The sequence below is a fragment of the Symphalangus syndactylus genome, chromosome 17 (genome assembly GCF_028878055.3).
Source record: "Symphalangus syndactylus isolate Jambi chromosome 17, NHGRI_mSymSyn1-v2.1_pri, whole genome shotgun sequence".
In the NCBI taxonomy this organism is placed as follows: Eukaryota; Metazoa; Chordata; class Mammalia; order Primates; family Hylobatidae; genus Symphalangus; species Symphalangus syndactylus.
In genome coordinates, this window is record NC_072439.2 from 81,277,259 (window position 1) to 81,303,093 (window position 25,835).

The 25,835-nt window shown below is 39.7% G+C and overlaps 2 protein-coding genes across 7 annotated transcripts in view; one reads left to right on the plus strand and one right to left on the minus strand.

Moving 5' to 3' along the window:
- MRPL47 (mitochondrial ribosomal protein L47) lies at window positions 1-15,979 on the minus strand. Of its 4 annotated transcripts, none has more exons than XM_063621841.1 (7): window positions 15,769-15,979; window positions 13,913-14,058; window positions 12,933-12,993; window positions 9,870-9,966; window positions 4,991-5,121; window positions 3,863-3,958; window positions 1-226 (listed from the first exon to the last, which is right to left on the minus strand). In XM_063621841.1, exons 1-7 carry the CDS (start codon window positions 15,864-15,866, stop codon window positions 103-105), a joined length of 753 nt encoding a protein of 250 aa, XP_063477911.1. In that variant the 5' UTR covers window positions 15,867-15,979; the 3' UTR covers window positions 1-102. The 4 variants fall into 4 exon arrangements, with proteins under 4 accessions (XP_063477911.1, XP_063477913.1, XP_063477912.1 ...); XM_063621843.1 differs by having other exon boundaries at window positions 13,913-13,998; window positions 15,769-15,899; XM_063621842.1 differs by having other exon boundaries at window positions 13,913-14,064; window positions 15,769-15,898.
- NDUFB5 (NADH:ubiquinone oxidoreductase subunit B5) overlaps window positions 15,912-25,835 on the plus strand; it is a 19,052-nt gene continuing 9,128 nt past the window's right edge. The window contains exon 1 of one of the 3 annotated variants that reach the window (XM_063621847.1): window positions 15,912-16,180. In XM_063621847.1, coding sequence (XP_063477917.1) covers window positions 16,057-16,180 — 124 coding nt within the window. In that variant the 5' untranslated portion in view covers window positions 15,912-16,056. The remainder of the gene's footprint in view (window positions 16,181-25,835) is intronic. The other 2 variants (XM_063621849.1, XM_063621848.1) reach the window with 2 other exon arrangements.

Sequence of the window (25,835 nt, forward strand, 5' to 3'; positions counted from 1 at the left end):
TTGACTAAAAACAGAATTTCTTTATAAACCACTTAACATATTTACTCTTGTACACAGACTATTCAAGAAAAACAAAATGGTAAATTTAAAAGTTCAGATATCTTAGACAAGACTTGACTTCTGGGCTTCAGCAAGATGTGGAAACTTTTTTAGGAGAATTTTTGCTTTCTTTCTCTCTAAATTTTCCTTCCGTGCTTTGATGCGGGCTCGTTTCTCACGTTCCAGTCTAGAATAAAAGAAGCATAACAGCAATTTATACAAAAATATTTCTTTGTTATTCAACACTATCAAAATATGCATAAATCAATTACATCAAAGCCTCAAACATGCCAGTCTCTGGTGTGTTATATATATATTACTAAACTTGAATAGTAATCACTGTAAACCTACACAAGTCAAGAGCATCTGAAACCCTATACCAACTATCCCTATTTCCTGACTAGAAAGAATGTCCAGATCTTACGAACCTGTAACAAATTGGGCCTTAAGTTCAATCCTCATATGACTAAGCATCATCTCTTAGCAGAGTGTTAATCTGTGTATAGGGGAAATGATAAGCTAGAGTGAGTACTATTTGAAAGTAGGGAATTCCCATAAGTCTCAAGATGTATCTCATGACATCAAAAATAAATTCTTAGGCTCTGGCTAGACCTACTATTCTTTAAATCAGTTTGTTCCCATACATCAATATCCCAGGGCATGACACATTTGCTGCATAAATTACAACATAAATTACTTGACCTGTAGGGTCAACTTGGGAGTTGTAAAAATTGAAAATGAAAAAAATCCTTGCATACCAAGCTCTATTTGAATTGATATCTTACAGGATATTGGTCAATAGAAATAAGCTTATATAAAATACAGCAATAAAGAGATGTACTGCTGAAGTTACTAAAAATGAGGTTTTGGGGGAAAAAAAGAATACAATATGCCAGTGCTATGGGAGAGGTCACAGAAAATTGAGATAACACGTATTACAGCTGGGTGAAGTAAAAAATATGCACATGTAGGAAAAGTATAAAGGCTAAACAAAGTCAAAATGAGATTACTCATTCTATTCATCAGTCTTTGCTTCAACTAAATTTTAACTACAAAAACAAAGACCCATCTGAAAGAATAAAGGTTTGCTATTCTTAAGATGATGATGCTACATTCTGAAGGTGAGGCTTAAAAAGGCAGTTTCAAAAACAAAATCATTAGAATATGTATAAAACCTGTAAAAGTGATACTGGATTGATACATTCTCATAAATTATTTTAAAAGTTATGGCCAGGTGCAGTGGCTCACACCTGTAATCCCAACTTTGGGAGGCCAAGGTGAGAGGATCATGAGGTCAAGAGATCAAGACCATCCTGGCCAACATGGTGAAACCCTGTCTCTACTAAGAATACAAAAATTAGCCAGGTGTGGTGGCACATGCCTGTAGTCCCAGCTACTCAGGAGGCTGAGGCAGGAGAATTGCTAGAACCCGGGAGGCAGAGGTTGCAGTGAGCCACGATCGCACCATTGCACTCCAGCCTGGCAACAAAGCAAGACTCCATCTCAAAACAAAACAAAACAAAAGATTTATAACTTCACCCTGTATGACTAAGGGACAAAAGGATCAAACAGCACAACCCTGGGCTTGGAGCAATCTCAGAGAAAAAGTGCAGTCAGATTTCTCCAGTTGCTTAGCATCTCAACTGGGTCTTAAGTGTGAATAGCAAAGATTTAAAAGCTGTAGCAACAGAAGAAGCAACAGTGGAAAATAAGCAAGAACACTTAGGAAACAAGGCAAGAGTTGTGACATCGATGAAGGGTAGGTAGCTAAGACTTGTAGGAATGCTGGGAGGAGAAGAATTTAAGATTTTATCCTGTAGACAAGAAGCTGTTGTATGTTTCTGAACAGCCCTGATGTGATTTAAGAAAAAAAAAAAAAAAGTCGTGAGGAAAATTAGCCAGGAAGCAATACTTGATTGGACTGGCAGAGTCAAGAAGATGTTCGGTAATTCAATTTGATGAAGACACAGACTGCACTAGGGCAAAGACAATGGGAGAAGAAAAGACAGATCCTGGAGACATTCTGCAGCAAGAATTAAATCAAGGACTGATTAAATATATAGCAATGGTGATGAAAAAGATGACGGATGGTTTAGTGCCCATGTGGACTGGATATACTACAGATAAAATGAGGAGAGGTGGCTGGTTCAGTAGGGAAGATGAGTAATTTTAAACGTGATTCTAAAGTGTACTAAACACTTCAAAGCCAAGCTTAAAGATACATTCCATTCCTATTTAAATTGTTTTTAAAAGTTTGTTTTGGAAAATCAGGGAGGGAAAATCAGTTTTTGAGGAACTTGCTAACAGTAGAATGTATTATTCAAGAGTTGTTAAAAGCTGTGGTTCTTGTGCTGCTATCGTGCTACTACGATTTCCCCTTTAATTTTCCAGCTGCCTTCCCAGCCTTGAATTTGATTTCTAGCACCTTTAGCCAGGAGCCCTTTGGTTCCTCTGCCCTGTCTCTCTCTGGAGCCACAGCAATGGGAGTTGAGTAGCACCCTTGGCCCAGGAAACCATAAACTAGCAATACTTTTCCCTTCTAATTGCAGTTTTGGGGATTAAACTATATCCTCTGGCTTTGTCTCCTTTTGGATATGGCCCAAGTGTTCTAAAGTAGCTCTTTAAAAAAAAATCTTAAGTTTGTATAGTTATCAGCGAGCGGTTCATGGGAACACTGCACTCCTCTATCATAACAGAAGCCCTATGTTCTCCCTATTGAATGATAAACCTAATGCAGGAAAAATGTGCTAAAGGAAATATTTGGAGATCAACATTCTGCAGGACAACATAAGTTTAGGTATAATACAACAGACTTCTCTTCCTAGCCATATTTCTTTTCAACAGCCTTGCAATAACATGAACTCACATTGTATGCAACTGAATTATTTGGACCTTCATTTTAACATAACAGTAGAAATTTTTCCATTTACATATAGATACAAGAATAGAAAGGCAATAAAACTTTTGAAAGGATACATACTATAATGTTAACAGTGGCTATTTCTTTTTTTTGTTTGTTTTTTGAGATGGAGTCTCACTCTGTCGCCCAGGCTGGAGTGCAGTGGTGCAATCTCAGCTCACTGCAACCTCCACCTCCCAGGTTCGATCAATTCTCGTACCTCAGCCACCTAAGTAGCTGAGATTACAGGCACATGCTACCACGTCCGGCTAATTTCTGTATTTTTCGTAGAGATGGGGTTTCGTCACGTTGGCCAGGCTGTTCTGAAACTCCTGTCCTAAAGTGATCCATCTGCCTTGGCCTCCCAAGTGCTGAGATTACAGGCATGAGCCACTGCGCTTGGCTGACCGTGGCTATTTCTGATGGTGAGCTTATATATGACTTCAACCTTCTTTTTTACCTGACTTTCCTATTTTTTTGTTTGTTTGTTTTTGAGATGGAGTCTCACTCTGTCACCCAGGCTGGAGTGCAGTGGCACGATCTCTGCTCACTGCAAGCTCTACCTCCCGGGTTCATGCCATTCTCCTGCCTCAGCCTCCCGAGTAGCTGGGACTACAGGTGCCCGCCACTATGCCCGTCTAATTTTTTGTATATTTAGTAGAGACGGGGTTTCACCATGTTAGCTGGGATGGTCTCGATCGCCTGACCTCGTGATCCACCCACCTCGGCCTCCCAAAGTGCTGGGATTACAGGTGTGAGCCACCGCGCCCAGCCTGACTTTCCTATTTTTTAAAATACTTACATAATAACAGAAATTAAAATTTAAAGACAGCTTAAGCTTTCTTTATGTCATCTGGTATGATATATGACCATATGTCATCTGGTATAAAGATAATATGTTTTATTAAAGGTACTTGTGCTCACCTGAGAAAATGGTCCACATAAGGCATGGCAAAGAATCGTTTCCTATTGTATCTTTTATTTAGGTGCCAAGGTATAACCCACTGCTTGAACTTGTGCCTGCCAATAAAGAAGTTATTTGCCTTAAAGATAACATTTAATACATTTTCACTTTCCTAATTTACCTCAAAAGGGTTAGTCCAAATAAACATTAGTAGAAAATAAAACAGATAAATGTTTTTAGTGAGATGCTTTGGCAATTTCTTTTCTGCGTTGGACTTAAATCCCATTAAAAGAACCTACCAAATGAGTTATGAGTTAAGTGGTATAATGTCAAGAGTACAGGGAAGGTCTCTAACCGAAATGCCTTCCCCATTCTGCCTATGTTTAAAAGTCTAATGATATTTCATCTTGGTTGTTCAGCCCAAAGGTAAATAAACCTCCCCTCCCCTCCTTCTGAGGGGAGGTTTATTTACCTTTGGGCTGAACAGCCTCCCCACCGAAGGAGGTTTATTTACACCAGGTCTTCTCAGTTATTTACACCTCAGCATGAATGCTGATTATCAGATCCTTTCCCAAAGGCTGACAAGACTCTGGGATTTGAATGTAGGAGAAAGAAGGAGGTATAAAAAATAAACTATTTCATAATTTGCCCTAGGGCTTATCCTGATGGCAATGGGAGCAAACTGAAACTGGTTCATGTGACATTCCCTGAGACTTAAAAAAAAATAGTTCCAGGTTCTCAATGGGCAAAGAGGGCAGGTGTGTGTCCTGAAGTTAGCTTCATGGATTTTATACCTTCTGAAGTGATATGTGTACATGTACATTTTTCTGAGGAAACGATCCATAACTTTCATCAAATTCTCAAAAGGCCTTGTGATTCATATAAGACTAAGAACCACTACAATAAAGACTTATAGGTAACTGAATCGTAGGAATGAGATGTCTGGGCTGGTTTTACCAGATAAAGCTACCTTCATTCATATCCTCCTTCATTAAAGTCCAAAGGGGTGTGGGGCCTCTTCTTTTATTAGATATATCTCTAATATTATCTCATATGGTGCAAGTTTTTTTTTTAAAAGATATTGGGCAGGGGAATGAGGCATGGATTTCCACTCTCATCTTAGAAGAGCCACAGTGTTAACTACATACCAGATGATTCTTCCAAAGATGTCTCTTCTCCAAGCACCAGGTCTAGCTCTTTCCTGACCAGTCTGAAGAAGCCTTAGGGCGTCTTCTCTTTCCTGGACAACTTTATCTAATGCATCCATGGAATCTACTACCTGAAAAGCGAATAGAAAGATACAATTTCAATAATCACCTACTACAAAATTCCTAAAAAAAGAGAATGTATAAACACTTCTGCTACAGAAAATTTATAATGAATATTTATGCCAAAGAACCACTCTGTTAAGTATTTCCTAAAAATCTTTTTGGCACAAGTATGTCTACATGGGTGTCTAGATTACCACTTTCTATATTTTTAAAAAAGCTTATAGTTTTTTAATATAATTTCCATATATTAGTTTTGTTTGGAGATACACTTATATAGAGTCCTTTTGGAGACCCAATTTGATTCATATTATTTCAAAACTCAATGAGCTAATAAGAAGTGGTAACAATTTGCTATTTTCATTATATTAAAAAAGACATGTTCTGGTCTCAACTAATCATTGTGTCCCTGACATGCAGACACAGATATTGCGGCCTGCTTGGTAGCTGTTGCTACTACAGGGAAAGGAATAGCAGTCCATCCAGATATGAATCTCCAAAGATTTATCAAGATGCAAGACGATACTATTAAACTTCTATTTATTTTTACCTCTTTAAGATTTCCATTGTTTTATAATGTATATATTGGCAGAATAATATGTATATATATATATTTTTTTTTTTTTGAGACAGTCTTGCTCTGTCACTCAGGCTAGAGCACAGTGGCGTGATCCTGGTTCACTGCAACCTCCACCTTCCAGGTTCAAGCGATTCTCCTGCCTCAGCGATTACAGGCACCCGCCACCACGCCCGGCTAATTTTTTGTATCTTTAGTAGAGATGGGGTTTCACCATGTTGGCCAGGCTGGTCTCAAACTCCTGGCCCCAGGTGATCTGCCCACCTTGGCCTCCCAAAGTGCTGGGATTACAGGCATGAGGCACCGCACCCGGCCTTATATTTGTTTACATATAAATATTCATATGTTGGGGATTGTAATGTGAGATGGGCCAAACTTTTTCATAGTCCTAAATACATACTGAGAGCCATTTTATGTGTATGTCCCTTAAGCATCACAAAAGATATCAAATACTGCATAAGCACATTTGTTTCTCATAAGAATCCTCAAAAAAAGCACAGATTATAATCTCCCAGGTAGCTATGAGACCTGAAAAAGATGTGAAAGCCACAAATTTAGATAAATTACTTCATAATGTTTCCTTTTTGCTTTTTGAGACAGGGTCTAGCTCTGTCACCCAGGATGGAGTGCAGTGGCACAATCTTGGCTCACTGCAACCTCTGCCTCCCAGGCTCAAGCAATCCTCCCACTTCAGCCTCCCAAGTAGCTGGGACTACAAGCATGCACCACCACACCCGACTAATTTTTGTATTTTTTTGGTAGAGAAAGGGTTTTGCCATGTAGCCCAGGCTGGTCTCAAACTCCTCAGGCTCAAGTGATCTATTTGCCTTGGCCTCCCAAAGTGCTGGGATTACAGACGTGAGCCATCACACCCGGCCCATAACCCACTCAGTACACACTCAGCACTTCTGCTATCCTCAATTTCACTAAATGCCTTACAGTAGCTGAATTCACACGCCTTCCTCTTAACTATTTTATTTTCTACAAAATCCCTGAAAAAGAAAAGATTACTAAGACAAATTCTATTTTGAAGACAAGCAAACTTAGGAGAGTAAAGGGACCACACTGATAAGGGCTTTATATAAAACTCTCTAATCTTTAGAAATTTTTAGTAAATCTGGTTGTTCACTAACTACATTAAGGAGTTTGCCTAAGCAAGGGTAAGATTTGAGGCTTCCAGCTGAAATCCAGTGTTAGCTCACAAAGAAAGTAAATGGCTACCAAGTCCACAGAATTAACATACAGAAGTTCATGACAAGAAATGTGAAGGAAAATCAAAAGTATTATTTAGATATACCTTATTGAAAACAAGTCAAACTCAAAGAGCCTTCTTTTCTATAAGTTTCTCAGTGCCAAGAGCGTCAGTTGAGAGAATATAAAATTAATAGGACTGTGTTCCAGGGTAAGAGTATACACTTCTCTTTACAGCCAAGAATTAACATTACAGAGTAGCCCTTGAAACACATTTTTTTAAAAGAGACAAAAAGATACACTTGCAAAATTATAATCAATCTTTTATCACTTGCCTTGTTTCTGCATTTCAAACACAAGGGGACTAACATGTCATTTATTTGTGTGATAAATAGGTACTAATACTCTGAAGAGAAGCACATATAGTGAGCGTCTTTTATCTCAAATGGATAGTTAATACTTTAGTTACAATAATAGCTAACTATTGTGCCAGAATTATATAATTTCTCCCTTAATTTTTATATTATTCTGTAAATAAAATCTGTCTGTAATATGCTTCAACTGGGTATCAACTCAGATCAGCCCAGTGATAAGAATTATATCCCAATTATAATTCTTCTTTTCCCTTTTACTCTTCCTTAAACAGTTTCATATCTTCGGTTTCTATTCTTATATTGAGAGTTTTTTTTACATTTTTGCTTAGTAAAGTTTCCTTAGTAGTACGTCACAAAACACTGGAAACACCAGATATATTTGAAGTTTGAAAAAATTATGGTCACTTTCAGCTTCTCTGGAGTAAACTTTTAATATTTTGGGTTATACTGATTGAGAAACTGTAGTACATATGACCTACTGGGCTGAAGTTCACCTCTGAAATATATATTTAAAGCAGATAATCCACTGTTGAAGTTCAAAAGTTCTATAATAGCACCATTATAGCAAAAGCTTTTTCATCAAATAATGTGTTCTTTATAAAGCATCCTTACTTGTCAATGCACTTTTTATTTTTTATTTATTGCGACAAGGTCTTGCTCAGTCACCCAGGCTAGAGTTTGGTGGCGCAATCGTGGCTCACTACAGCCTCAATCTCCCAGACCCTATACTTTTAAAACAGTTCAATGTCAGGAAACACAAAGAAAGACTGAGTCTCCAGATTAAAGGAGACTAAAGAGACACATGACAATTCATGATGCAGAATTTTCTTTTGCCATAAAGGACACTTGGGATAACTGATAAACTCTGAATAAGATCTGTAGATTACAGCTAATAGAATTGTATCAATGTTAATTTCCTGATTTTGAAATTTACATAGTGATTATATAAGGGAACATCCTGGTTTTTCTTAAGTTTTTATAGATAAAGGGATGTCATGTGTACAACTTACTCTCAAACATTTGAGAAAAAATAGTGTGTATGGAGGACTGATAGATGCATAGAAGGATAAGGTAAATGCTGCAGCAAAACAGAGGAATCTGGGTAAAGGGTATATGAGAATTCCTTCTACTATTCTTGTAATTTTTCTGTGAGTCTAATATTATGTCGAAATAAAGATAAAAGAAAAAATGTTATATAACTCAACTTTCACTACATCAGAATAACCTTTTCCATAATTAGGGTAAATCAATGAGGTTTCATTTTATACCTTCTTTGATTTTCCCCAGGGAAAGTTATGTCCTTCCATCTTAAAAGCAGTGTGGTAATAATGGCTGCGACTGGTGTGAGGAAAGGAAACTAAAGCAGCAAAGGTTAGGCAGCAGGACTAATGCTATTATAAAAACTGAGTTCTGTTCTCACTACTTACTATGCCACAGACAAAATCAATAAAGGGTTGATCCTGAAAGCAATCGAGTAAAAACATAAATCTAAATAAAAACATAAGTCTTTGGCCGGGTGCAGTATCTCACACCTGTAATCCCAGCACTTTGGGAGGCCGAGGCAGGCAGATCACGAGGTCAGGAGTTCAAGAACAGCCTGGCCAACATGGTGAAACCCCATCTCTACTAAAAATACAAAAAATTAGCCAGTAGTGGTGGTGTGTGCCTGTGGTCTCAGCTACTTGGGAGGCTGAGGCAGGAGAATAGCTTGAACTCGGGAGGCAGAGGTTGCAGCGAGCCGAGATCGCGCTATTGCACTCAACAAGTGCGAAACTCCATCTCAAAAAAAAAAAAGTAACCAACTTTTCACAATATTGTAAATATATTAAACACTACTGACTGTTACACTTAAAAATGGTCAAGACAGTAAATTTTGTTAAATGAGTTTTACCACAGTTATTTTAAAAAGCAGTAAAAAACTGATCTAGATACTAACGAAATGGTTAAACCAGGAAGTAGAAATGTAAAGTGGTATAGCTACTTTAGAAAACAGTTTGGCAGTTTCTTAAAATGCTAAATATAGATATATCACATAAGCCAGCAATTTCACTCCTAGGTATCTACTCAAAAACATTTGTCCACATGTACGTTAGAAGTTGCAGGTAGGTTTGGGAAGCCAAGGTGAGTAGGTCACTTGAGTTCAAGAGTTTGAGACCAGCCTGGCCAACATGGTGAAACTCCATTTATACCAAAAATACAAAAATTAGCTTGGCATGGTGGTACGTGCCTGTAATCCCAGCAACTTGGGAGGCCGAGGCAGGAGAATCGCTTGATCCTGGGAGGTGGAGGTTGCAGTGAGCCAAGATATCACACCACGGCACTCCAGCCTGGGGGTGACAGAGTGAGACCCTCCTGCCACAAAAAAACAAAAAAACAAAAAAACAACAAAAAAAAAACCATGTTGCAGGTAGAAATGAGGAATGACTGCAGATGAGTATGAGATTTCTTTTAGGGATGATGGAAATGTTTCCAAATGAGCTATGATAGTTGCACTACTAAAATTTACTAAAAAACAAATAAGAAAAAAGAATCTATTTGACAAGAAATACAGGAACCACATACTCACTCCTTTTAGCTGTAATCATGTATACCACTCTCCAGCCTCCCCAGTCCTTACCTTATCTAACCGCTCTGGACTTGGCATTGGCAATCTCTGCCGCTTGGCCTCCTGCTCTAGGGTTAGAAGCATGTTTCTTTCTTTCAGTAAGACATACCTATACAAAAGAACACAAACCTTGTGATGCTATTCTGTGGTTATGTTAATGAAGTTGTGATTTCTGACATCAAAATTAATTATCTGTACTTGAAAGTCACTTAGGGGCGAGGTGCTGTGGCTCACGCCTGTAATCCCAGCACTTTGGGAAGCTGAGGTGGGAGGACTGCTTGACCTCAGGAGTTCAAGACCAGCCTGGGCAACACAGCAAGACTCCATCTCTACAAAAAATAAAAAATATAATTAGCCAGGCATGGCAGCACACACCTGTAACCCCAGCTGTTTGGGAGACTGAGGCAGGAGGATTGCTTGATCCTGGGAATTCAAGGCTATAGTGGGCTAAGATCACACTACTATACTTCAGCCTGGGGATAAAGTGAGATCTTGTCTCAAAAAAAAAAAAAAAGTCATATTAGAAATCTCAATATATAGAATATGATTACAAAGAATAATCCTTTATACACAGCTATCTTTGCTTATCTATCTGTTCAATAAACTTTCCATTTGTCACATGTATTAAGGCTAAGAGAGTTACAAAGAGGTATAAAACATAGTCCTTACATTCTGAGGAGAGAGTAGAGAAGGCAGATGGAAGATAAATAACATTTACTGAGTACCTATTATATGCCAGACAATGTGTTAAACATTTTATATACACTTATTTCATCTAGTTTTCACAACCACCTTCTGAGGTTGGTATTATTTCCACTTACTAAAAGAATAAGCTAAGGCTAAGAGAAGTAAGGTATTCTGGGTCATACAGGTAATTCAAGATTCAAATCCCTGATCTCTGTGTACAAAATCCATTCTATTTTAACTCCACCATGCTGCTTCTGAAACTGTAATGTGATGTGGGATAATAAGTGGGACAGGCAATAAGTACCAGAAGAATTAAGTGGGGGAGATGAGAAACATCTCTTCTAGCTAAGATGACCAGGCAAAGAGTCATAGAGATGGAATTTATGATAGAAGGGACAGCAGAGCAAACATAATCAAAGGTACTGAAGCAGCAGAGCTAAAGTGAAGGCAGATTTTCTGAATACATCTATTTGAGAATATGAGTTGGGGCTCAGTGCAGTGGCTCACACCTGTAATTCCAGCACTTTCAGAGGCCGAGGCGGGTGGATCATTTGAGGTCAGGAGTTCGAGACCAGCCTGGCCAACATGGTGAAACCCTGTCTCTACTAAAATACAAAAATTAGCTGGGCGTGGTGGTGCGTGCCTGTAATCCCAGCTACTCAGGAGGCTGAGGCAGGAGAATCTGGAAGGCATAGGTTGCAGTGGGCTGAGATCGCGCCACTGCACTCCAGCCTGGGTGACAAAGTGAGACTTTGTCTCAAAACAAACAAACAAACAAAAAAAAAACAAAAAAGAGAAATGGCAAAACTTTGGTTGGTTGCAGCCATGATGAATGTTGAAATAGCCTTAACTATCCTTTCACTGATAACCCAAGGTAACTAATAGTGCTTTAATACACCTTATTTTTTTATAATGAATAAACATAGTATCGGTGGTTTTTATAAACACTTTACAATTCTTTAATTTGTCATGAAAGATAAACAATGCTTTACATCAGGGGACAAAAAAATGTTGGCCGGGCACAGTGGCTCATGCCTATAATCCCAGTACTTTGGGAAGCCAAGGCAAGTGGATCACTTGAGGCCAGGAATTCAAGACCAGCCTGGCCAACATGGTGAAACCCCATCTCTACTAAAAATACAAAATTTTAGCTGGGCATGGCAGCGTGGGCCTGTAATCCCAGCTACCTGAGAGGCTGAGGCATGAGAACTGCTTGAATCTGGGAGGTGGAGGTTGCAGTGAGCCAAGATCACGCTACTGCATTCCAGTCTGGGTGACAGAGTGAGACTGTGTCTCAAAAAGAGAAAATTTTAAAAAGTAAATGTCTACTAGAGTCCCTAGGCAGATAACAATTATGAAGGAAGTAGACGTAGTGAAAGAACCACAGGGTGGCTGAGAAGTGGCGTGTCCCTGCTCCATCTAGAAGGGGCAGTTGCTCCACAGACCAGCCAAGTTGTTGCCATGTAGGAATGCAGGACCAGTGTTGCCAAATCACAGGTCTCATTATTCAAGAGCCGACAAATAATATTTTCTGTGTGAAACTTCCCAATTTAAAAAACAATTACGGTCCAAACAAAACATATCTTTGGGCTACATATAGTACATTAAAAATGCAATCCAGTCTTAAATCCTCTTAACCCTCTCTAATTCATCAGAGCCTGCCAGAAAAATCTACCTAAATTCTCAATTAAATGCACCCTCCAACATACCTTTCCAAAGCAAATACGCTAAAGATTGCAGATCATGAAAATGTAATAAAAAGGAGAGAATTCTAAATATAACCAATGGCTGGGTGCAGTGGCTCACGCCTGTAATCCCAGGATGTTGGAAGGCTGAGGTGGGAGGATCACTTGAACCCCAGTGAGACCAGCCTGGGCAACGAAGGGAGACTTGCTCTCCACAAAAAGCAAAAAAATTAGCTGAGTGTGGTGGTGAGTACCTGTGGTCCCAGGTACTCAGGAGGCTGAGGTGGGGGATCACTTGAGCCCAGGAGGTCAAGGCTGCAGTAAGCTGTGACTGCACCGCTGCACTCCAGCCTGGGCAACAGAGTGAGACCTTGTCTCAAAGAAAAAAACAAAAGCAAATAACTATTCTCTGTTTCATTTTATTAATTGACTGAAATTGCTAGTATAAAGGTGTTAGTAGGACCAATGTAAATTACAGTAAAATTTCTGAATTCCCAATTACTTGAGAATTGTGACATTTGTCATAATCTAACCTCTGTCATATAAAATCTTTCATGATCTTTAACATCAGATTTATCATCCATAGTACTATAAAACAAACCACTTTACTCAATTTCTTATATCAGATAGATTTAGTTTTTACCTCATTGTTACACTATAACTGCTTCAAACGTCTAGATGTTAATGTACTTAGTATACTTACCAAAGTTTGTGTAAATCTTCATTACTTTTGTTCCTCAGTTGCTGACAGGTCCATGCTGCTCCTATTAAAATAATACATAACATGAAATAATGTTTCTAGCCATGTGCCCTTTGGCAAATTATTTAAGCTCTCTAAACCTGTCTAAACCTGTTTCCTTATCTGTAAAATATATAACAGCTTTTTTATAGTATATAACATGTGTAATTAGAGATAAATTAGGTAACATACAAAAATACTATTAACATGACTGGCAATAGCTTCAAAAAATGTTAGCATTAGTACAGAATGTATTTCACACCCTAATGACAAAATACTTTATGTCATTATAAATTAACTGGGGTGGTGGCTCACACCTGTATTCCCAACACTTTGGGAGGCCAAGACGGCAGGGATCACCTGAGGTCGGGAGTTCAAGACCAGCCTAACCAAGATGGCAAAACCCTGTCTCTATTTAAAATACAAAATTAGCCGGGCGTGGTGGCACATGCCTTGGGAGGCTGAGGCAGGAGAATCGCTGGAATCCGAGAGGCAGAGGCTGCGGTGAGCCGAGATTGTGCCACTGCACCCCAGCCTGGGCAACAAGAGCAAAACTCCATCTCTAAATAAATAAATAAACTTTAAATTGTCATTAAAAAATAAAATCTAAAATAAGCCCTAAACCTTACTTTTTAGCTTGCAGTGAGCCAAGATCGCGCCACTGCACTCCAGCCTGGCGCGACAGAGCGAGACTCCGTCTCAAAAGAAAAAAAAAATAATAATAATAATAATTTCAACCTATTCCTTTTCTAACCATCTTGCCAATCTGCCAAGGAAAAATTAACTCTATTATTATATTGTCCCTTTAATTTTCTCTAGTAGACAGTCCCAAAGAAAACTGACAAAGGAAACATCTAAATAATTCCTAAACTGGATATATAATCCTAGAATGATGGGGGGGGTTCCATAAATATATTTAATGTTGACAAATCCAAGTATCTCACCAGATTTTACTTTTTCTTCCCCCCAGTTTTTTGGGTCATCAAAAAATTCTTCTAGTCCTTTCCTTGACAATGTGGTATGAAGTAATCTATATTGGTGAAAGGATGTCACATTTGGTGTACTCTTAGGCAACAAACTAAGAAAAAACCTGCAATTGAACACACATAAACAAGTAAAGTTTTATAATATCTGGATTTTATAAGCCATAAACATTATCATAATAAACATAATCATTTTGTCATCTATAACGTTTTAAAAAGCTACTCAGGGTTTCTGCACAAGAATTTTTTTTTTTCTTATTTAGAGACTGGGTTTCACTATGTTGTCCAGGCTGGTCTCGAACTCCTGGGCTCAAGTGATCCTCCCACCTTGGCCTCCCAAAGTGCTGGGATTACAGGGATGAGCCACCATGCTTGGCCACAATAAATTTTGAAAATGCTTTAGAAAGTATTTTTAATACTGCATTATAGAAGCTGCTACCTTACAATTTCAGAGGTAACAAATTTACACAACTATATTTTAAGGTAACATTTTTGGGTTCGTCTTACATTGCTAATGGGTGCAAACGCAGGTAAAAAGAGCAGTCAATTTTGCAACATGTGGGCTGGGCACTGTGGCTCACACCCGTTATCCCAGAAATTTGGGAGGCTGAGGTGGGAGGATCACTTTGAGCCCAGGAGCTCAAGACCAGCCTGGGCAACATGGCAAAACCTCATCTTTAACAAAAATACAAAAATTAGCCAGGCGTGGTGGCACGTGCCTTATAGTCCCAACTACTTGGGAGGCTGAGGTGGGAGGATGGTTTGAGCCTGGGAGGCAGAGGTTTCAGTGAGCTGAGGTCACACCATTGCACTCCAGCCTGGTCGACAGAGTCAGTCCCTGTCTCAAAAAACAAAAACAAAAAAACCTCACAATTTTGCAACATGTATCAGGAGCCTCAAATACTTCCTCCTTTAATTCAGTAATTCTACATCTAGAAGTTTCAACTGAAGAAATTATCATAGATGGGAATTTATAAATTAAGATGTTTATTAAAGCACTATATAGGATATCAAGTTTTTAATTATGTAAATACGCAGCTGAGAATGGTTTAAAAATTACTGTACATCTGGATAATTATTAATTCAAAAATTCTGTTTTTAAAAAATAGCTAATGACCTGAGATGATCTGAAACTAAATAATGAAGTTTATCACAAGTGTTGTATCCCTCCCAAAAATATTTAGCCTAAATCTAATCATGAGGAAACAATCACACAAATCCAAATGAAGAAGATTCTTAAAAAGCTAATCTCATCGAAATGTCAAGAACATTAAGAGAGAAAAAAAAGAAATCGTTCCGGATTAGAGACTAAAGAGTCATGGCAACCAATTTAATAAATGATCCTTCACTGGATCCAGGACCAAAAAAATAAATAAATAAAAGAAGTTACTAAGTTACCAATTACTTTCATTGTAACACATCCTGTAAATACAAATATCTCTTCTTTTTCAATCCATCCAAACTTGACAGACTTGAGTATCATAACAAAAACATCTTCGGTAAAGTTTTTCGCACCTCACCCTGCCCAGGAGGATGCTTCTGTACTTAAAGGTTTATTTACTTCAACAAATGCTGGACATCTACAAACCCCATATACTGTCTTGTCCACAGCAGGCAGCAACAAAATGAGGAAGGAATAGAAATGTCGGAGGTAGGCGACTTCTCCAAGGTCACTCACTCCTCACCAAAGTGGGCTCCGGCTCTGCCATCCAGGCGGCCGTTCCATTCTTGAGTTGTTCTAGGCATCTCGGCATCTCGGCAACCAAACAAGATCCAAAGTTGGAGAGGTGGGCAAACCTACTTTATACATCACTTACCCTGTGCAGGCAGGGGCCTGAGGAGTTATTAACGATCGGGAAGCTTTCAGGGCGGATGAAACTCTCCTACAAAGAAGGGCCAAACCGGCCGCAGCCATGTTTTCCCATAACTGGCAAAACGCGTTTCCGCCAACGATAGCGTCACTTCCGGCGTCTCAAGCCGGCGGTGAAGAGAATAGAAACTTGCCCTCACTTAAGAGGGCCACATCCTGCCTTTGTCCTCATTGGTAAATTGGCTCTCTCAGCTTCCGTGACCCGCCCCCCTTCTTCCTCTTGCCCGTAATAGCCATGGCGGCCATGAGTTTGTTGCGACGGGTTTCGGTTACCGCTGTGGCAGCTCTGTCTGGCCGCCCCCTTGGCACTCGCCTCGGATTTGGGGACTTCCTCACTCGTGGCTTTCCGAAGGCTGCTGGTGGGTGCTGGCCTAGGGAGAACGGGCGTGAAGCGGGTGCGGGGCGAGAAAAGGGAGGACGCTTCAGGGTGACCTTGGTGGGATCCGGAGGGAGCCGAGACAAATTGTGGGCTTGGGGCTTGAGAGGAGAGACGAAGCAAGAGCTGTATGAGGGGTTTTCCTGAAGTAGCCGGCTAGATCGTGTTTACATTATTATCATTTCTAAAACGTTGTTATTCACCATCCCAATTAATGCTAATTTGCAGAAACTGAGTCTAGAAAGGTATAGAGCTGAGACCTGTATCTCCAGGGCACAAGCTTATTGTTGAATTCCACCTGCCCAAAGGCTAGGTTCTAGTCACAGATGCAAAGTCATCTTGCTGAGAAGCCCACCTATGCTAAGGAATATGAAGACAGGTAATATGTAGACAGGTAAAGAGGCTCAGGGCCAACTTATTCTTTAGGCACAGTAAGTACCGTGCCGCCCAATAATGAGATGCAGATGAACTGGGGAGGAAGAGAGGGTTTTTTTGTTTGTTTGTTTGTTTGTTTTTTGAGACAGAGTCTCACTGTTGCCCAGGCTGGAGTGCAGTGGCGCGATCTTGGCTCGCTGCAACCTTCGCCTCCTGGGTTCAAGTGATTCTCCTGCCTGAACCCATGATAGTTTTAGGGGTCCACGAAAGTCTTTTAATTTAAATTTCTTTTTTAAAAGGACCATAATGTTTATGAATATGATAACGAATTCAGCCTGTATTATGTTCGTTTTATACCAATGCAGTCATAAAATATTATTTTTAATAACTTAGAGGAAGGGGCCCTTGAAGGCAAAAGTGCCTAGGTCTCAGGAAAGTCATAATACAGTCTTTTTTTTTTCTTTTGAGACAGAGTCTCACTGTGTCACCCAGGCTGGAGTGCAGTGGCACCATCTTGGCTCACTGCAATCTCCACCCCCAGGTTCAAGCGATTCTTCTGCCCCAGCCTCCCCAGTAGCTGAGACTACAGGTGCACACCACCACACCTGGTTAATTTTTGTATATTTAGTAGAGATGGGGTTTCACCATGTTGGCCAGGCTGGTCTCGAACTCCTGACCTCAAATGATCCGCCTGCCTCAGCCTCCCAAAGGGCTGGGATTATAGGTATAAGCCACTGCACCTGACCAATACAGTCTTAATAGGGCTATTTGGACCCCTTTGGAGACAGTGAGTTTCATCATGGCAGTGTGAATAATCAGCAAAGATCAAATGCTTGGTATTCAGTGTACTTTATTATCTCAAAGACTCTGCAAAGAAATTACAATGTTATTTCCATTTTACAGATGAGGAAACTGACTCAATTATTAAATATTGTGTCACTGTACTAAATAATAATGACAGCCAGCATTTACTGAGCACCTGTTATGTGTCAAGCATCCTTTTTTATTATTTTTTTCAAGACGGAGTCTTGCTCTGTTGCCCAGGCTGGAGTGCAATGGCATGATCTTGGCTCACTGCAACCTCTGCCACCTGGGTTCAGGCGATTCTCCTGCCTCAGCCTCCTGAGTAGCTGGGATTACAGGTGCACACCTCCATGCCCGGCTAATTTTTTGTATTTTTAGTAGAGATGGGGTTTCATCATGTTGGCCAGGCTGGTCTCAAACTCCTGACCTCATGATCCACCCGCCTCGGCCTCCCAAAGTGCTGAGATCAGAGGCGTGGGCCACCGCACCTGACCTCAAGCATCATTTTAAGGGTTTAAAGTATTAATTTATTTAATCCTCTTCGTTAAACATATACTGTAAGCCATTTGCCCTGTGCAATAGAAGCAGGTAAAGAGGAAGTGAAACACTTAAAGTCAGAAAGTTGTCTACAGCCTCAAAATATCTTGTTCTGTTTTTACCCCTATTCTCCCAGTTTAATTTGAATTATGCCACTCCACAGGGTGAGGCAATATACATAGGGATTTGCTGGAAACATGATGCAAAGAACCAGTGATATTTAACAAATTTCCAGCAGGAATTTGAACTTGATACAAAACTAGATAAGCTCACATTCCTTGATGAAAATCCCTTTATAAAGCCATTTCTGATTACAGATATCCTCATATAGCCAAATACAAATCCTTCAAATACTCGCCCTGGTAGTATTCAATCAAATCTAGCTGGAGATAAACTGCAGCAAAATTTCACCCCCAGTTTCTCTTTCTACATTATTGCCCTTTCTTGGGGTTCTCAAAGGATCATTACCGTGTTCTGCGCCCTTTCCAATCAGAGCAGGGAAGGATCTAATAGCTATCTTTACTAAAGGTTACTGTGTTTTTAGCTGTTTACCTGCTTTCAAAGGTATTTTGCATCTTTCGCTGTGATATGAAAGCTTTTAATCTCTTATATGGTTGTTTATATCTGTCCCTACAAGAACATAAGCTCTAATGTAGTAGAGAATCTGTCTTGTTTTGTTTTTTTCTGGAGATAGACTACCTATCTTCAAATTCTGGCTCTAGAATTCAGAAGCCATGTCTGTGAACATCACATCTTGGAAGCTAAAGTGGAAGACACCTAATTGCTCATAACCTGCATTTCCTCCTCTTTAAAAAAGATGAGAATTTTAACCTGCCTCAAAAGGTAGTTGTGAAGAGTGAGTGGAAAAAATCAACAGTGCCTGGCAGCAATAGCCTTTAAAAAAATTGTGGTAAAGTACACATAAGATTTACTATTTTAACCATTTTTAAGTGCACCGTTCAGTGGTATTAAATACATTCCTAATGCTATGCAACCATCACCATCATCCAACTCCAGAACTTTTTTCATATGGTAAAACTAAAACTCTGTATCCATTAAACAATAACTCTGCATTCCCCTTCCACGTAGCCCCTGGTAACCACCATTCTGCTGTCTGTCTTTATGATTTTGACTACTCTATTTCTCATGTAAGTAGAATCATATAATATTTGTCTGTCACTTAGCATAATATCCCCAAGGCATATTTATGTTGTAGCATATATCAGAATTTCCTTCCTTTTTAAAGCTGAATTGTCCGTTGTCCATTGTATGTATTTACCCCATTTTGTTTATCCATCATCCCTCAATTGGGTTGCTTCTAGGTTTTTTTTTTTTTTCTTTTTTTTTTTGAGACAGTCTTGCTCTGTCTTCTAGGCTAGAGTGCAGTGGCACTATCTTGACTCACTGCAACCCCTGGCTTCCAGTGTTCCCGTATCAAACTGAGGGTCAGGCTGCTATTTCTTGCCATCCGATAATGAGATGCAGATGAACTGGGGAGGAAGAGAGTTGTTTTTTTTTTTTTTTTTGAAACAGAGTCTCACTCTGTTGCCCAGGCTGGAGTGCAGTGGCGCGATCTTGGCTCACACAGCAACCTCTTCCTCCTGGGTTCAGGCGATTCTCCTGCCTCAGCCTCCTGAGTAGCTGGGATTACAGGTGCACACCTCCATGCCCGGCTAATTTTTTGTATTTTTAGTAGAGATGGGGTTTCACCATGTTGGCCAGGCTGGTCTTGAACTCCTGACCTCAGGTAATCCGCCCGCCTTGGCCTCCCAAAGTGCTAGGATTATAGACATGAGCCACCATGCCCTGCCAGAAGAGTTTTTATTCCTGTAACCGGTTACAGGGAGAAGTCCTGGAAATTATCACCAGACCAACTTAAAATTACAGTTTTTCAGAGCTTGTAGACCTTTTAAGCTATATGTCTACATGTAAGTGTGCACTCATCTAAAGACAAAAGTGACTAACTTTTTAAAATCTATAATTAAGGTCTGAGTCCTGAGGACCTTCCTCTGGAGCCTTAGTAAATTTACTTAATGTAAATGGGACCAGGTGCTGGGGTGATTACCCTTATCTTGTCTCCTGCTAAATCACGGGGGTTTGGGAAGTTCCTTCAGACCTCCAGTAAACTTGTTTGTGGAGACCTGGGGAGTTTCTTCAGACCCACAATAAAACTTGTTTAATCCTAAATGGGTTCTGTTAAGAATTCCTTCAAACTCCTGTCCTCAAGTGATCCACCTGTCTTGGCCTCTTAAAGTGTTGGGATTACAGCTGTGAGCCACTACGCCGAAGCACTTGCAGATTTTAATTACTGTAAAGCTTCACTTAAAATCATTGGCTCTTGAAACTGTGACCGTCAGAACCTATAATAAGGAAGTGATGTTGTTTAAGGACCTGCTGTATGTGGTTTCACTTAAAGTCACAGTTTCCAAGAACTTATCAGTGACATTGAGTATGACTTGTGTTGTGAATAATGTTTCTGTGAACATGGATGTACAAATATCTCTTCTGAGACCCTGCTTTCAATTCTTGTGGGTATATCTGCAAAAGTGTAATTGCTGGGTCATGTGTGTCATGGGTGTTACTGGCTGGGACTGGCATTGTGGATGGTAAAAGAATTTACCAAGACAGTCATAGGTAAAGAGGACAGATTTATTAGAGAAAATACGAAGATCGAGTTGGAAGAGAACAATGGGCAGCACAGCAGAGAAGGGGCTATCTGCAGAGTGAGGGACTGGAGGGAAGTTTTATAGGGTCATACTGAAGGGGCTATAAGCAGAGAAGATGTGCAGATAAGGTCACTCTACTGGGGCTATGTGTTGAACGAGGTATTTGGGAACAGGATGTTGTGCCTGTGGGTTGCCTGTGATTAGCTATGTCTCAGCAGAATTGCTTTCCTCCACCTGGGGCCCCTTCCTTGTTGCTTATGTGTCTTGCTAGGACTCCACAATATGGTAATTCTGGTTTTAATTTTTTGAGGAACCCTCCTGCTATTTTCCATAGCAACAATACCATTTTACATTCCTTTGTTTACCGACAGTGTACAAGGTTCCAGTTCCTCCATATTCTCACTGACACTTGTCATTTTCTGGTTTTTTCATAGTAGCTATTCTGATGGGTATGTGATGATATCATTGTAGTTTTGATTTGCATTTCCCTAATTAGTTTTGTTGAGCATCTTTTCGTGTGCTTCTTGGCCATTTGTATATATATCTTCTTTACAGAAAAGTCTATTCAAATCCTTTGCTTATTATTTATTATCTTATTATTTTTTAACTTGAGTATGAGGTCTCCCTATGTTGCCCATGCCGAACTTGAACTCCTGGACTCAAGCAATCCTGCTTCAGCCTCTCAAGTAGCTGGGACTACAGGTACATGCCTCTCTGCCAGGCTATTTGCCTATTTTATTTATTTGTTTATTTTTGACAGGATCTTGCTCTGTCACCCAGGCTGAAGTGCAGTGGCGCAATCATAGCTGACTGTGGCCTCAACCTCATAGACTCAGGTGATCCTCCCGCCTCAGCCTCCTGAGTAGCTGGGATGACAGGTGCACACCACCACACCCAGCTAATTTTTTAAGTTTTTTGTAGAGACGAGATCTTGCTGTGTTGACCAGGCTAGTTTCAAACTCCTGGGCTCAAGAAATTCCCTACCTCAGCCTCCCAAAGTGCTGGGATTACAGGAATGAGCCACCATGCCCAGCCTATTTTTAAATTGGATTGTTTGGTTTTTTGTTGTTGTTGAGTTTTCTATATGTTCTGAAATCAGTCCCTTATCAGATATATCACTTACATATATTTTCTCCCATTCTGTGGGTTGCCTTTTTACTCTGCTGATAGCATCCTTTCAGACACAAAATTTTAAAATTTTCATGAAGTCCAGTTTGTCTAGTTTTTCTTTTTTTGCCTGGGCCTTTGAAGTCCTGGCATTAGCCTTCTACAAATTCCTGTAGCCTCATCCTTCCTAAAAATCTAGTGCTGTCATGTTCTTCATCACCCTCTGTAAACCTTTCTCAGAAAATTAGCAGATAAAGCTATTCTGTTTAATTAAATTGTTTATTAAACATCAAAGATGGTGTAATTCCAGAAATGAGCTAAGTTCTCCCAGGTAAATTTAATTTATAATTGAAGACTGATATGCATAAATTATGGTTTTTAAAAATGTGAAGAGTATTAATATGGATGTATAAACAGAGTGCTGTGGAGTTAATCCAGACATGGAATAGATGGGGCATTTTAACTGAATTATAAGGATAGTTTTAATAGGTGGAACTGGCAGAAAAGTAAAGGTTGAGTTTTTTTTTATTGGATGTGTGACTCTTGGGGTAGGTAGGTGTTGGGAGAAAAGGCAAATAAAGGAAAGTTGGGACCAAATTGAGGGAGGGGAGGGACTGACTACAAAGCCAAAGTATCTTCATTTGATTTTGTAGGCAACAGAGTGTTGTAGCAGAAGAGCAATATCAGGAGTGTGTTATAGGAAGATGCTTCTGAATATTGGATGGCTTATAGGGGATGTTGATTACCTAGGCCAGTAAAGAAAAGAAGGCATGGAATGGAATGGAGAATTTAACTCTTAGAATCAAGAGGCCTTGGCAAATGATGAATGAAGGATAGATGCAAGGAAGATGATTGAGATTTTTATCCAAGGTAATTGAGATGGTGGTGCCCTTTACTGGGAATGAGGGAAAGAAAATGACTAATTTTCAGTTGTTGTCTTTTTTTTCTTTTTTTTTTTCTTGAGACAGAGTCTTGCTGTGTCACCCAGGCTGGAGTGTAGTGGCGTGATCTTGGTTCACCACAATCTCCGCCTCCTGGGTTCAAGCGATTCTCTTGCCTCAGCCTCCCGAGTAGCTGGGATCACAGGCCTGGCTAATTTTTTGTATTTTTAGTAGAGACGGGGTTTCACCATGTTGGCCAGGCTGGTCTCAAACTCCTGACCTCAGCCTTCCAAAGTGCTAGGATTATAGGTGTGAGCCACTGCGCCCAGCCCAGTTGTTGTCTTTGACACACAAAAAGTTCCTACATTATCTTATTCAATTCTTATAAAAATCGCAATCGTCAAAGGCTTAATAACTTTTCTGAGGCTATTTGCATTTTTAAAAATTAGTCATTGAAGCCTTGGGCCTATGAAATTAATGAGTACTTAATGGAGAAATTTCAGGCTTTAGAGAGCAGTGAAAGGTGCCTATTTTTGGTGTCAGGAGGATCAGGGTTCCAGAAATCTTGGTAGTCACCTCATTGTAAGCAATGTTCACCCTAATAATTTAGGTTTTTTTCTGAGGGGGAAGGGTCTAGCTATGTTGTTCAGGCTGACCTCAAACTCCTGGGCTCAAGTGATCCCCCCGTCTCAGCTTCCTGAGTAGCTGGGAGTACAAGCACACACCACCATTCCTGGTTACACACTAATATTTTTAGATTTAAGCAGATGGCCCTACTACATCAAAAATCATGAAGGCTCAAAACATTTAAAAAGAGTTAAGGGCAAGTCGGTTGTGGTGGTGCGTGATGTAATCCCAGCTACTCCGCAAGCTGAAGGTAGGAGGATCTCTCGATCCCAGGAGTTTGAGACCAGCTTGAGTAACATAGCAAAAAACCTTGTCTCTGGAAAAAAGAAAAAAAGAGTTACATGCTATGAAATATACCTTGAAACAATATTAATAAGTTATCTAGGACTTTTAATGACATGACCAATTGTTTAATAATTGGGTAATATGTGTAAAGAAAGAGCAAGCAGTTCACATTACTAAGTGCATTAAACTTTTTTTTTTTTTTTTTTTTGAGACGGAGTCTCACTCTGTCATCCAGGCTGGAGTGCAGCGGCGCGATCTAGGCTCACTGCAAGCTCTGCCTCCTGGGTTTACTTACGCCATTCTCCTGTGGCCTCCCGAGTAGCTGGGACTACAGGCGCCTGCCACCGCACCCGGCTATTTTTTTGTATTTTTAGTAGAGATGGGGTTTCACTGTGTTAGCCAGATTGGTCTCAATCTCCTGACCTTGTGATCCACCCACCTTGGCCTCCCAAAGTGCTGGGATTGCAGACGTGAGCTACCGTGCCCGGCCAAAAACTGCAATTACTTTCAGTTGCAAAAACTGCAATTACTTTTGCACCAAACTAATACTAAGCTGAAAATAGATTGTCCCTCTAAAAGAGTATGCTCTTGAATGGACACATTTCTGCAGGTGTAGTCAGGGGATAAGGGACATGGAAGATCATCCTGTTTTGACCCCGTACTTCTAGTGTATCAGATTGACTGATTTGGCTTTTTTGTGAGCAACTAAATTTCTGGGAGTTCCAGGCGGAACTTCCACTTACCTTATTATATTGAATCCTTTTAGATTCAGCCTTTTGTAATGTGTGTAAAGACTCTTTTGGGACCCCATTTCATCAGTGCCTTAGCCACTCTTGTAGCAGTAGCTTTGTGTTTCTAAGACTCAACAAGTCAGGAATGCTGTATCCACCTCATCTAAGCCATTCATAAAAACCTTGATGCTGCAGGGCTTTTGAGAGATCCCTTTGCCAGGTTACTGCAGTAATTAATCAGTACCTTTTGGTTACAGTCAATCAAGTACCCATTACAAATTTCTCTAACTTGCTATTTCTCTCAGCTTATAATGTCCCCTCTTCCCAATCCCCCCATCTTGTCTAAATAGGAACTTTTCTTCTGGGCCACTGTATGCTATTTCTTTCCCTTGTTACCCTTACAGAGTTGTAATTATTTGTGTAGTGTGTATTTCTCCCAGCAAGATCTATATCCCTCTTAGACCATATATAGGTCTAGCATAGGATCTGCACATAGTATGCAATTAAATATGTATTGAATTAATGAGTACTTTGTACTGTCATCCAACCCGTTTTCTTCATCTAGTCCACAAAAAAAATTCTGTTATGTATCTTTCAGATGATTTGCTGAAGTCCATACTTACTTTGTCAAATTCTCTTAATCTTGTTATTTAAAAAGCCTTAGTAGTATGAATTATATGTAGTAAATTCATGCCAGTTTCTAATTCTCTTGTGAATCAACCTCCCAAACTAACTGCAAGCTGCTGCAGGTGTTACCAAAATTAAGAAGCTAGTTCCTGCTTTCAAAATATTTATACTTAAAAGTGGCAGCAGTGAACACAAATATACACGTCACAATAACATACAGTAATTCGAAAGTAGGAAAGATCTCGTGTGGTTGGGAAGAATGTTGGAATCTTGGAAGATAAGATGTTATCTGGGCCTAACATAGATTTCAGGAGAGGGGACGGCATTCCAGACATTAAACATGAACAAAAGATTCAGATCTTTCTGACATCTATTTGACTGAAATTCCTTTAATGGGAAATTAAAGTTTTTTATTCCACAGTGACTCACATGCAAAATATCCTTGAGAGTAGTTACACAGTGAAAACATAGGAACCTTCAGTTTCTAAGTAACAGCTAGATCCTTTCCTGTTCCCAGTGGAAACGGCTTGGAATGCCTCTAGTGATCCTTCCAGACCTTCAAGAGGAAGAATGTAAAAAGAGGATCCAGAAGTGAAATTTTGCCTCAGTTTACTTCCAGCAAGGCTTGATTAAATTCTGTCAGGGGGGAGACTTGAAGAGGATATTCTTAATCAGCAATGGGTTACCACGTGATTTTATCAAGATATTTTAGAGTGTGTAGTTTGATAACAAGTTCTAATTCCTGCTGGTGATTTGTTGAATAAATACTGCTGGTCCTTTCCATCTATTTTGCAGCGTAATGATACATATAATACAGATAATGTGTCATGTGAAATGGCATAATGGAATAATTTAAATTAAATGTATTTCTTTTGCAGCATTAGCAAATATTTGTTGCAGAGGAGACACAGATAAGCAGCTCATTAAGTACCTAACCTCCCTACCTGCTATTGAAACAAATTAAAATGATTATTTAGATACTTTAACTTTGAATTACA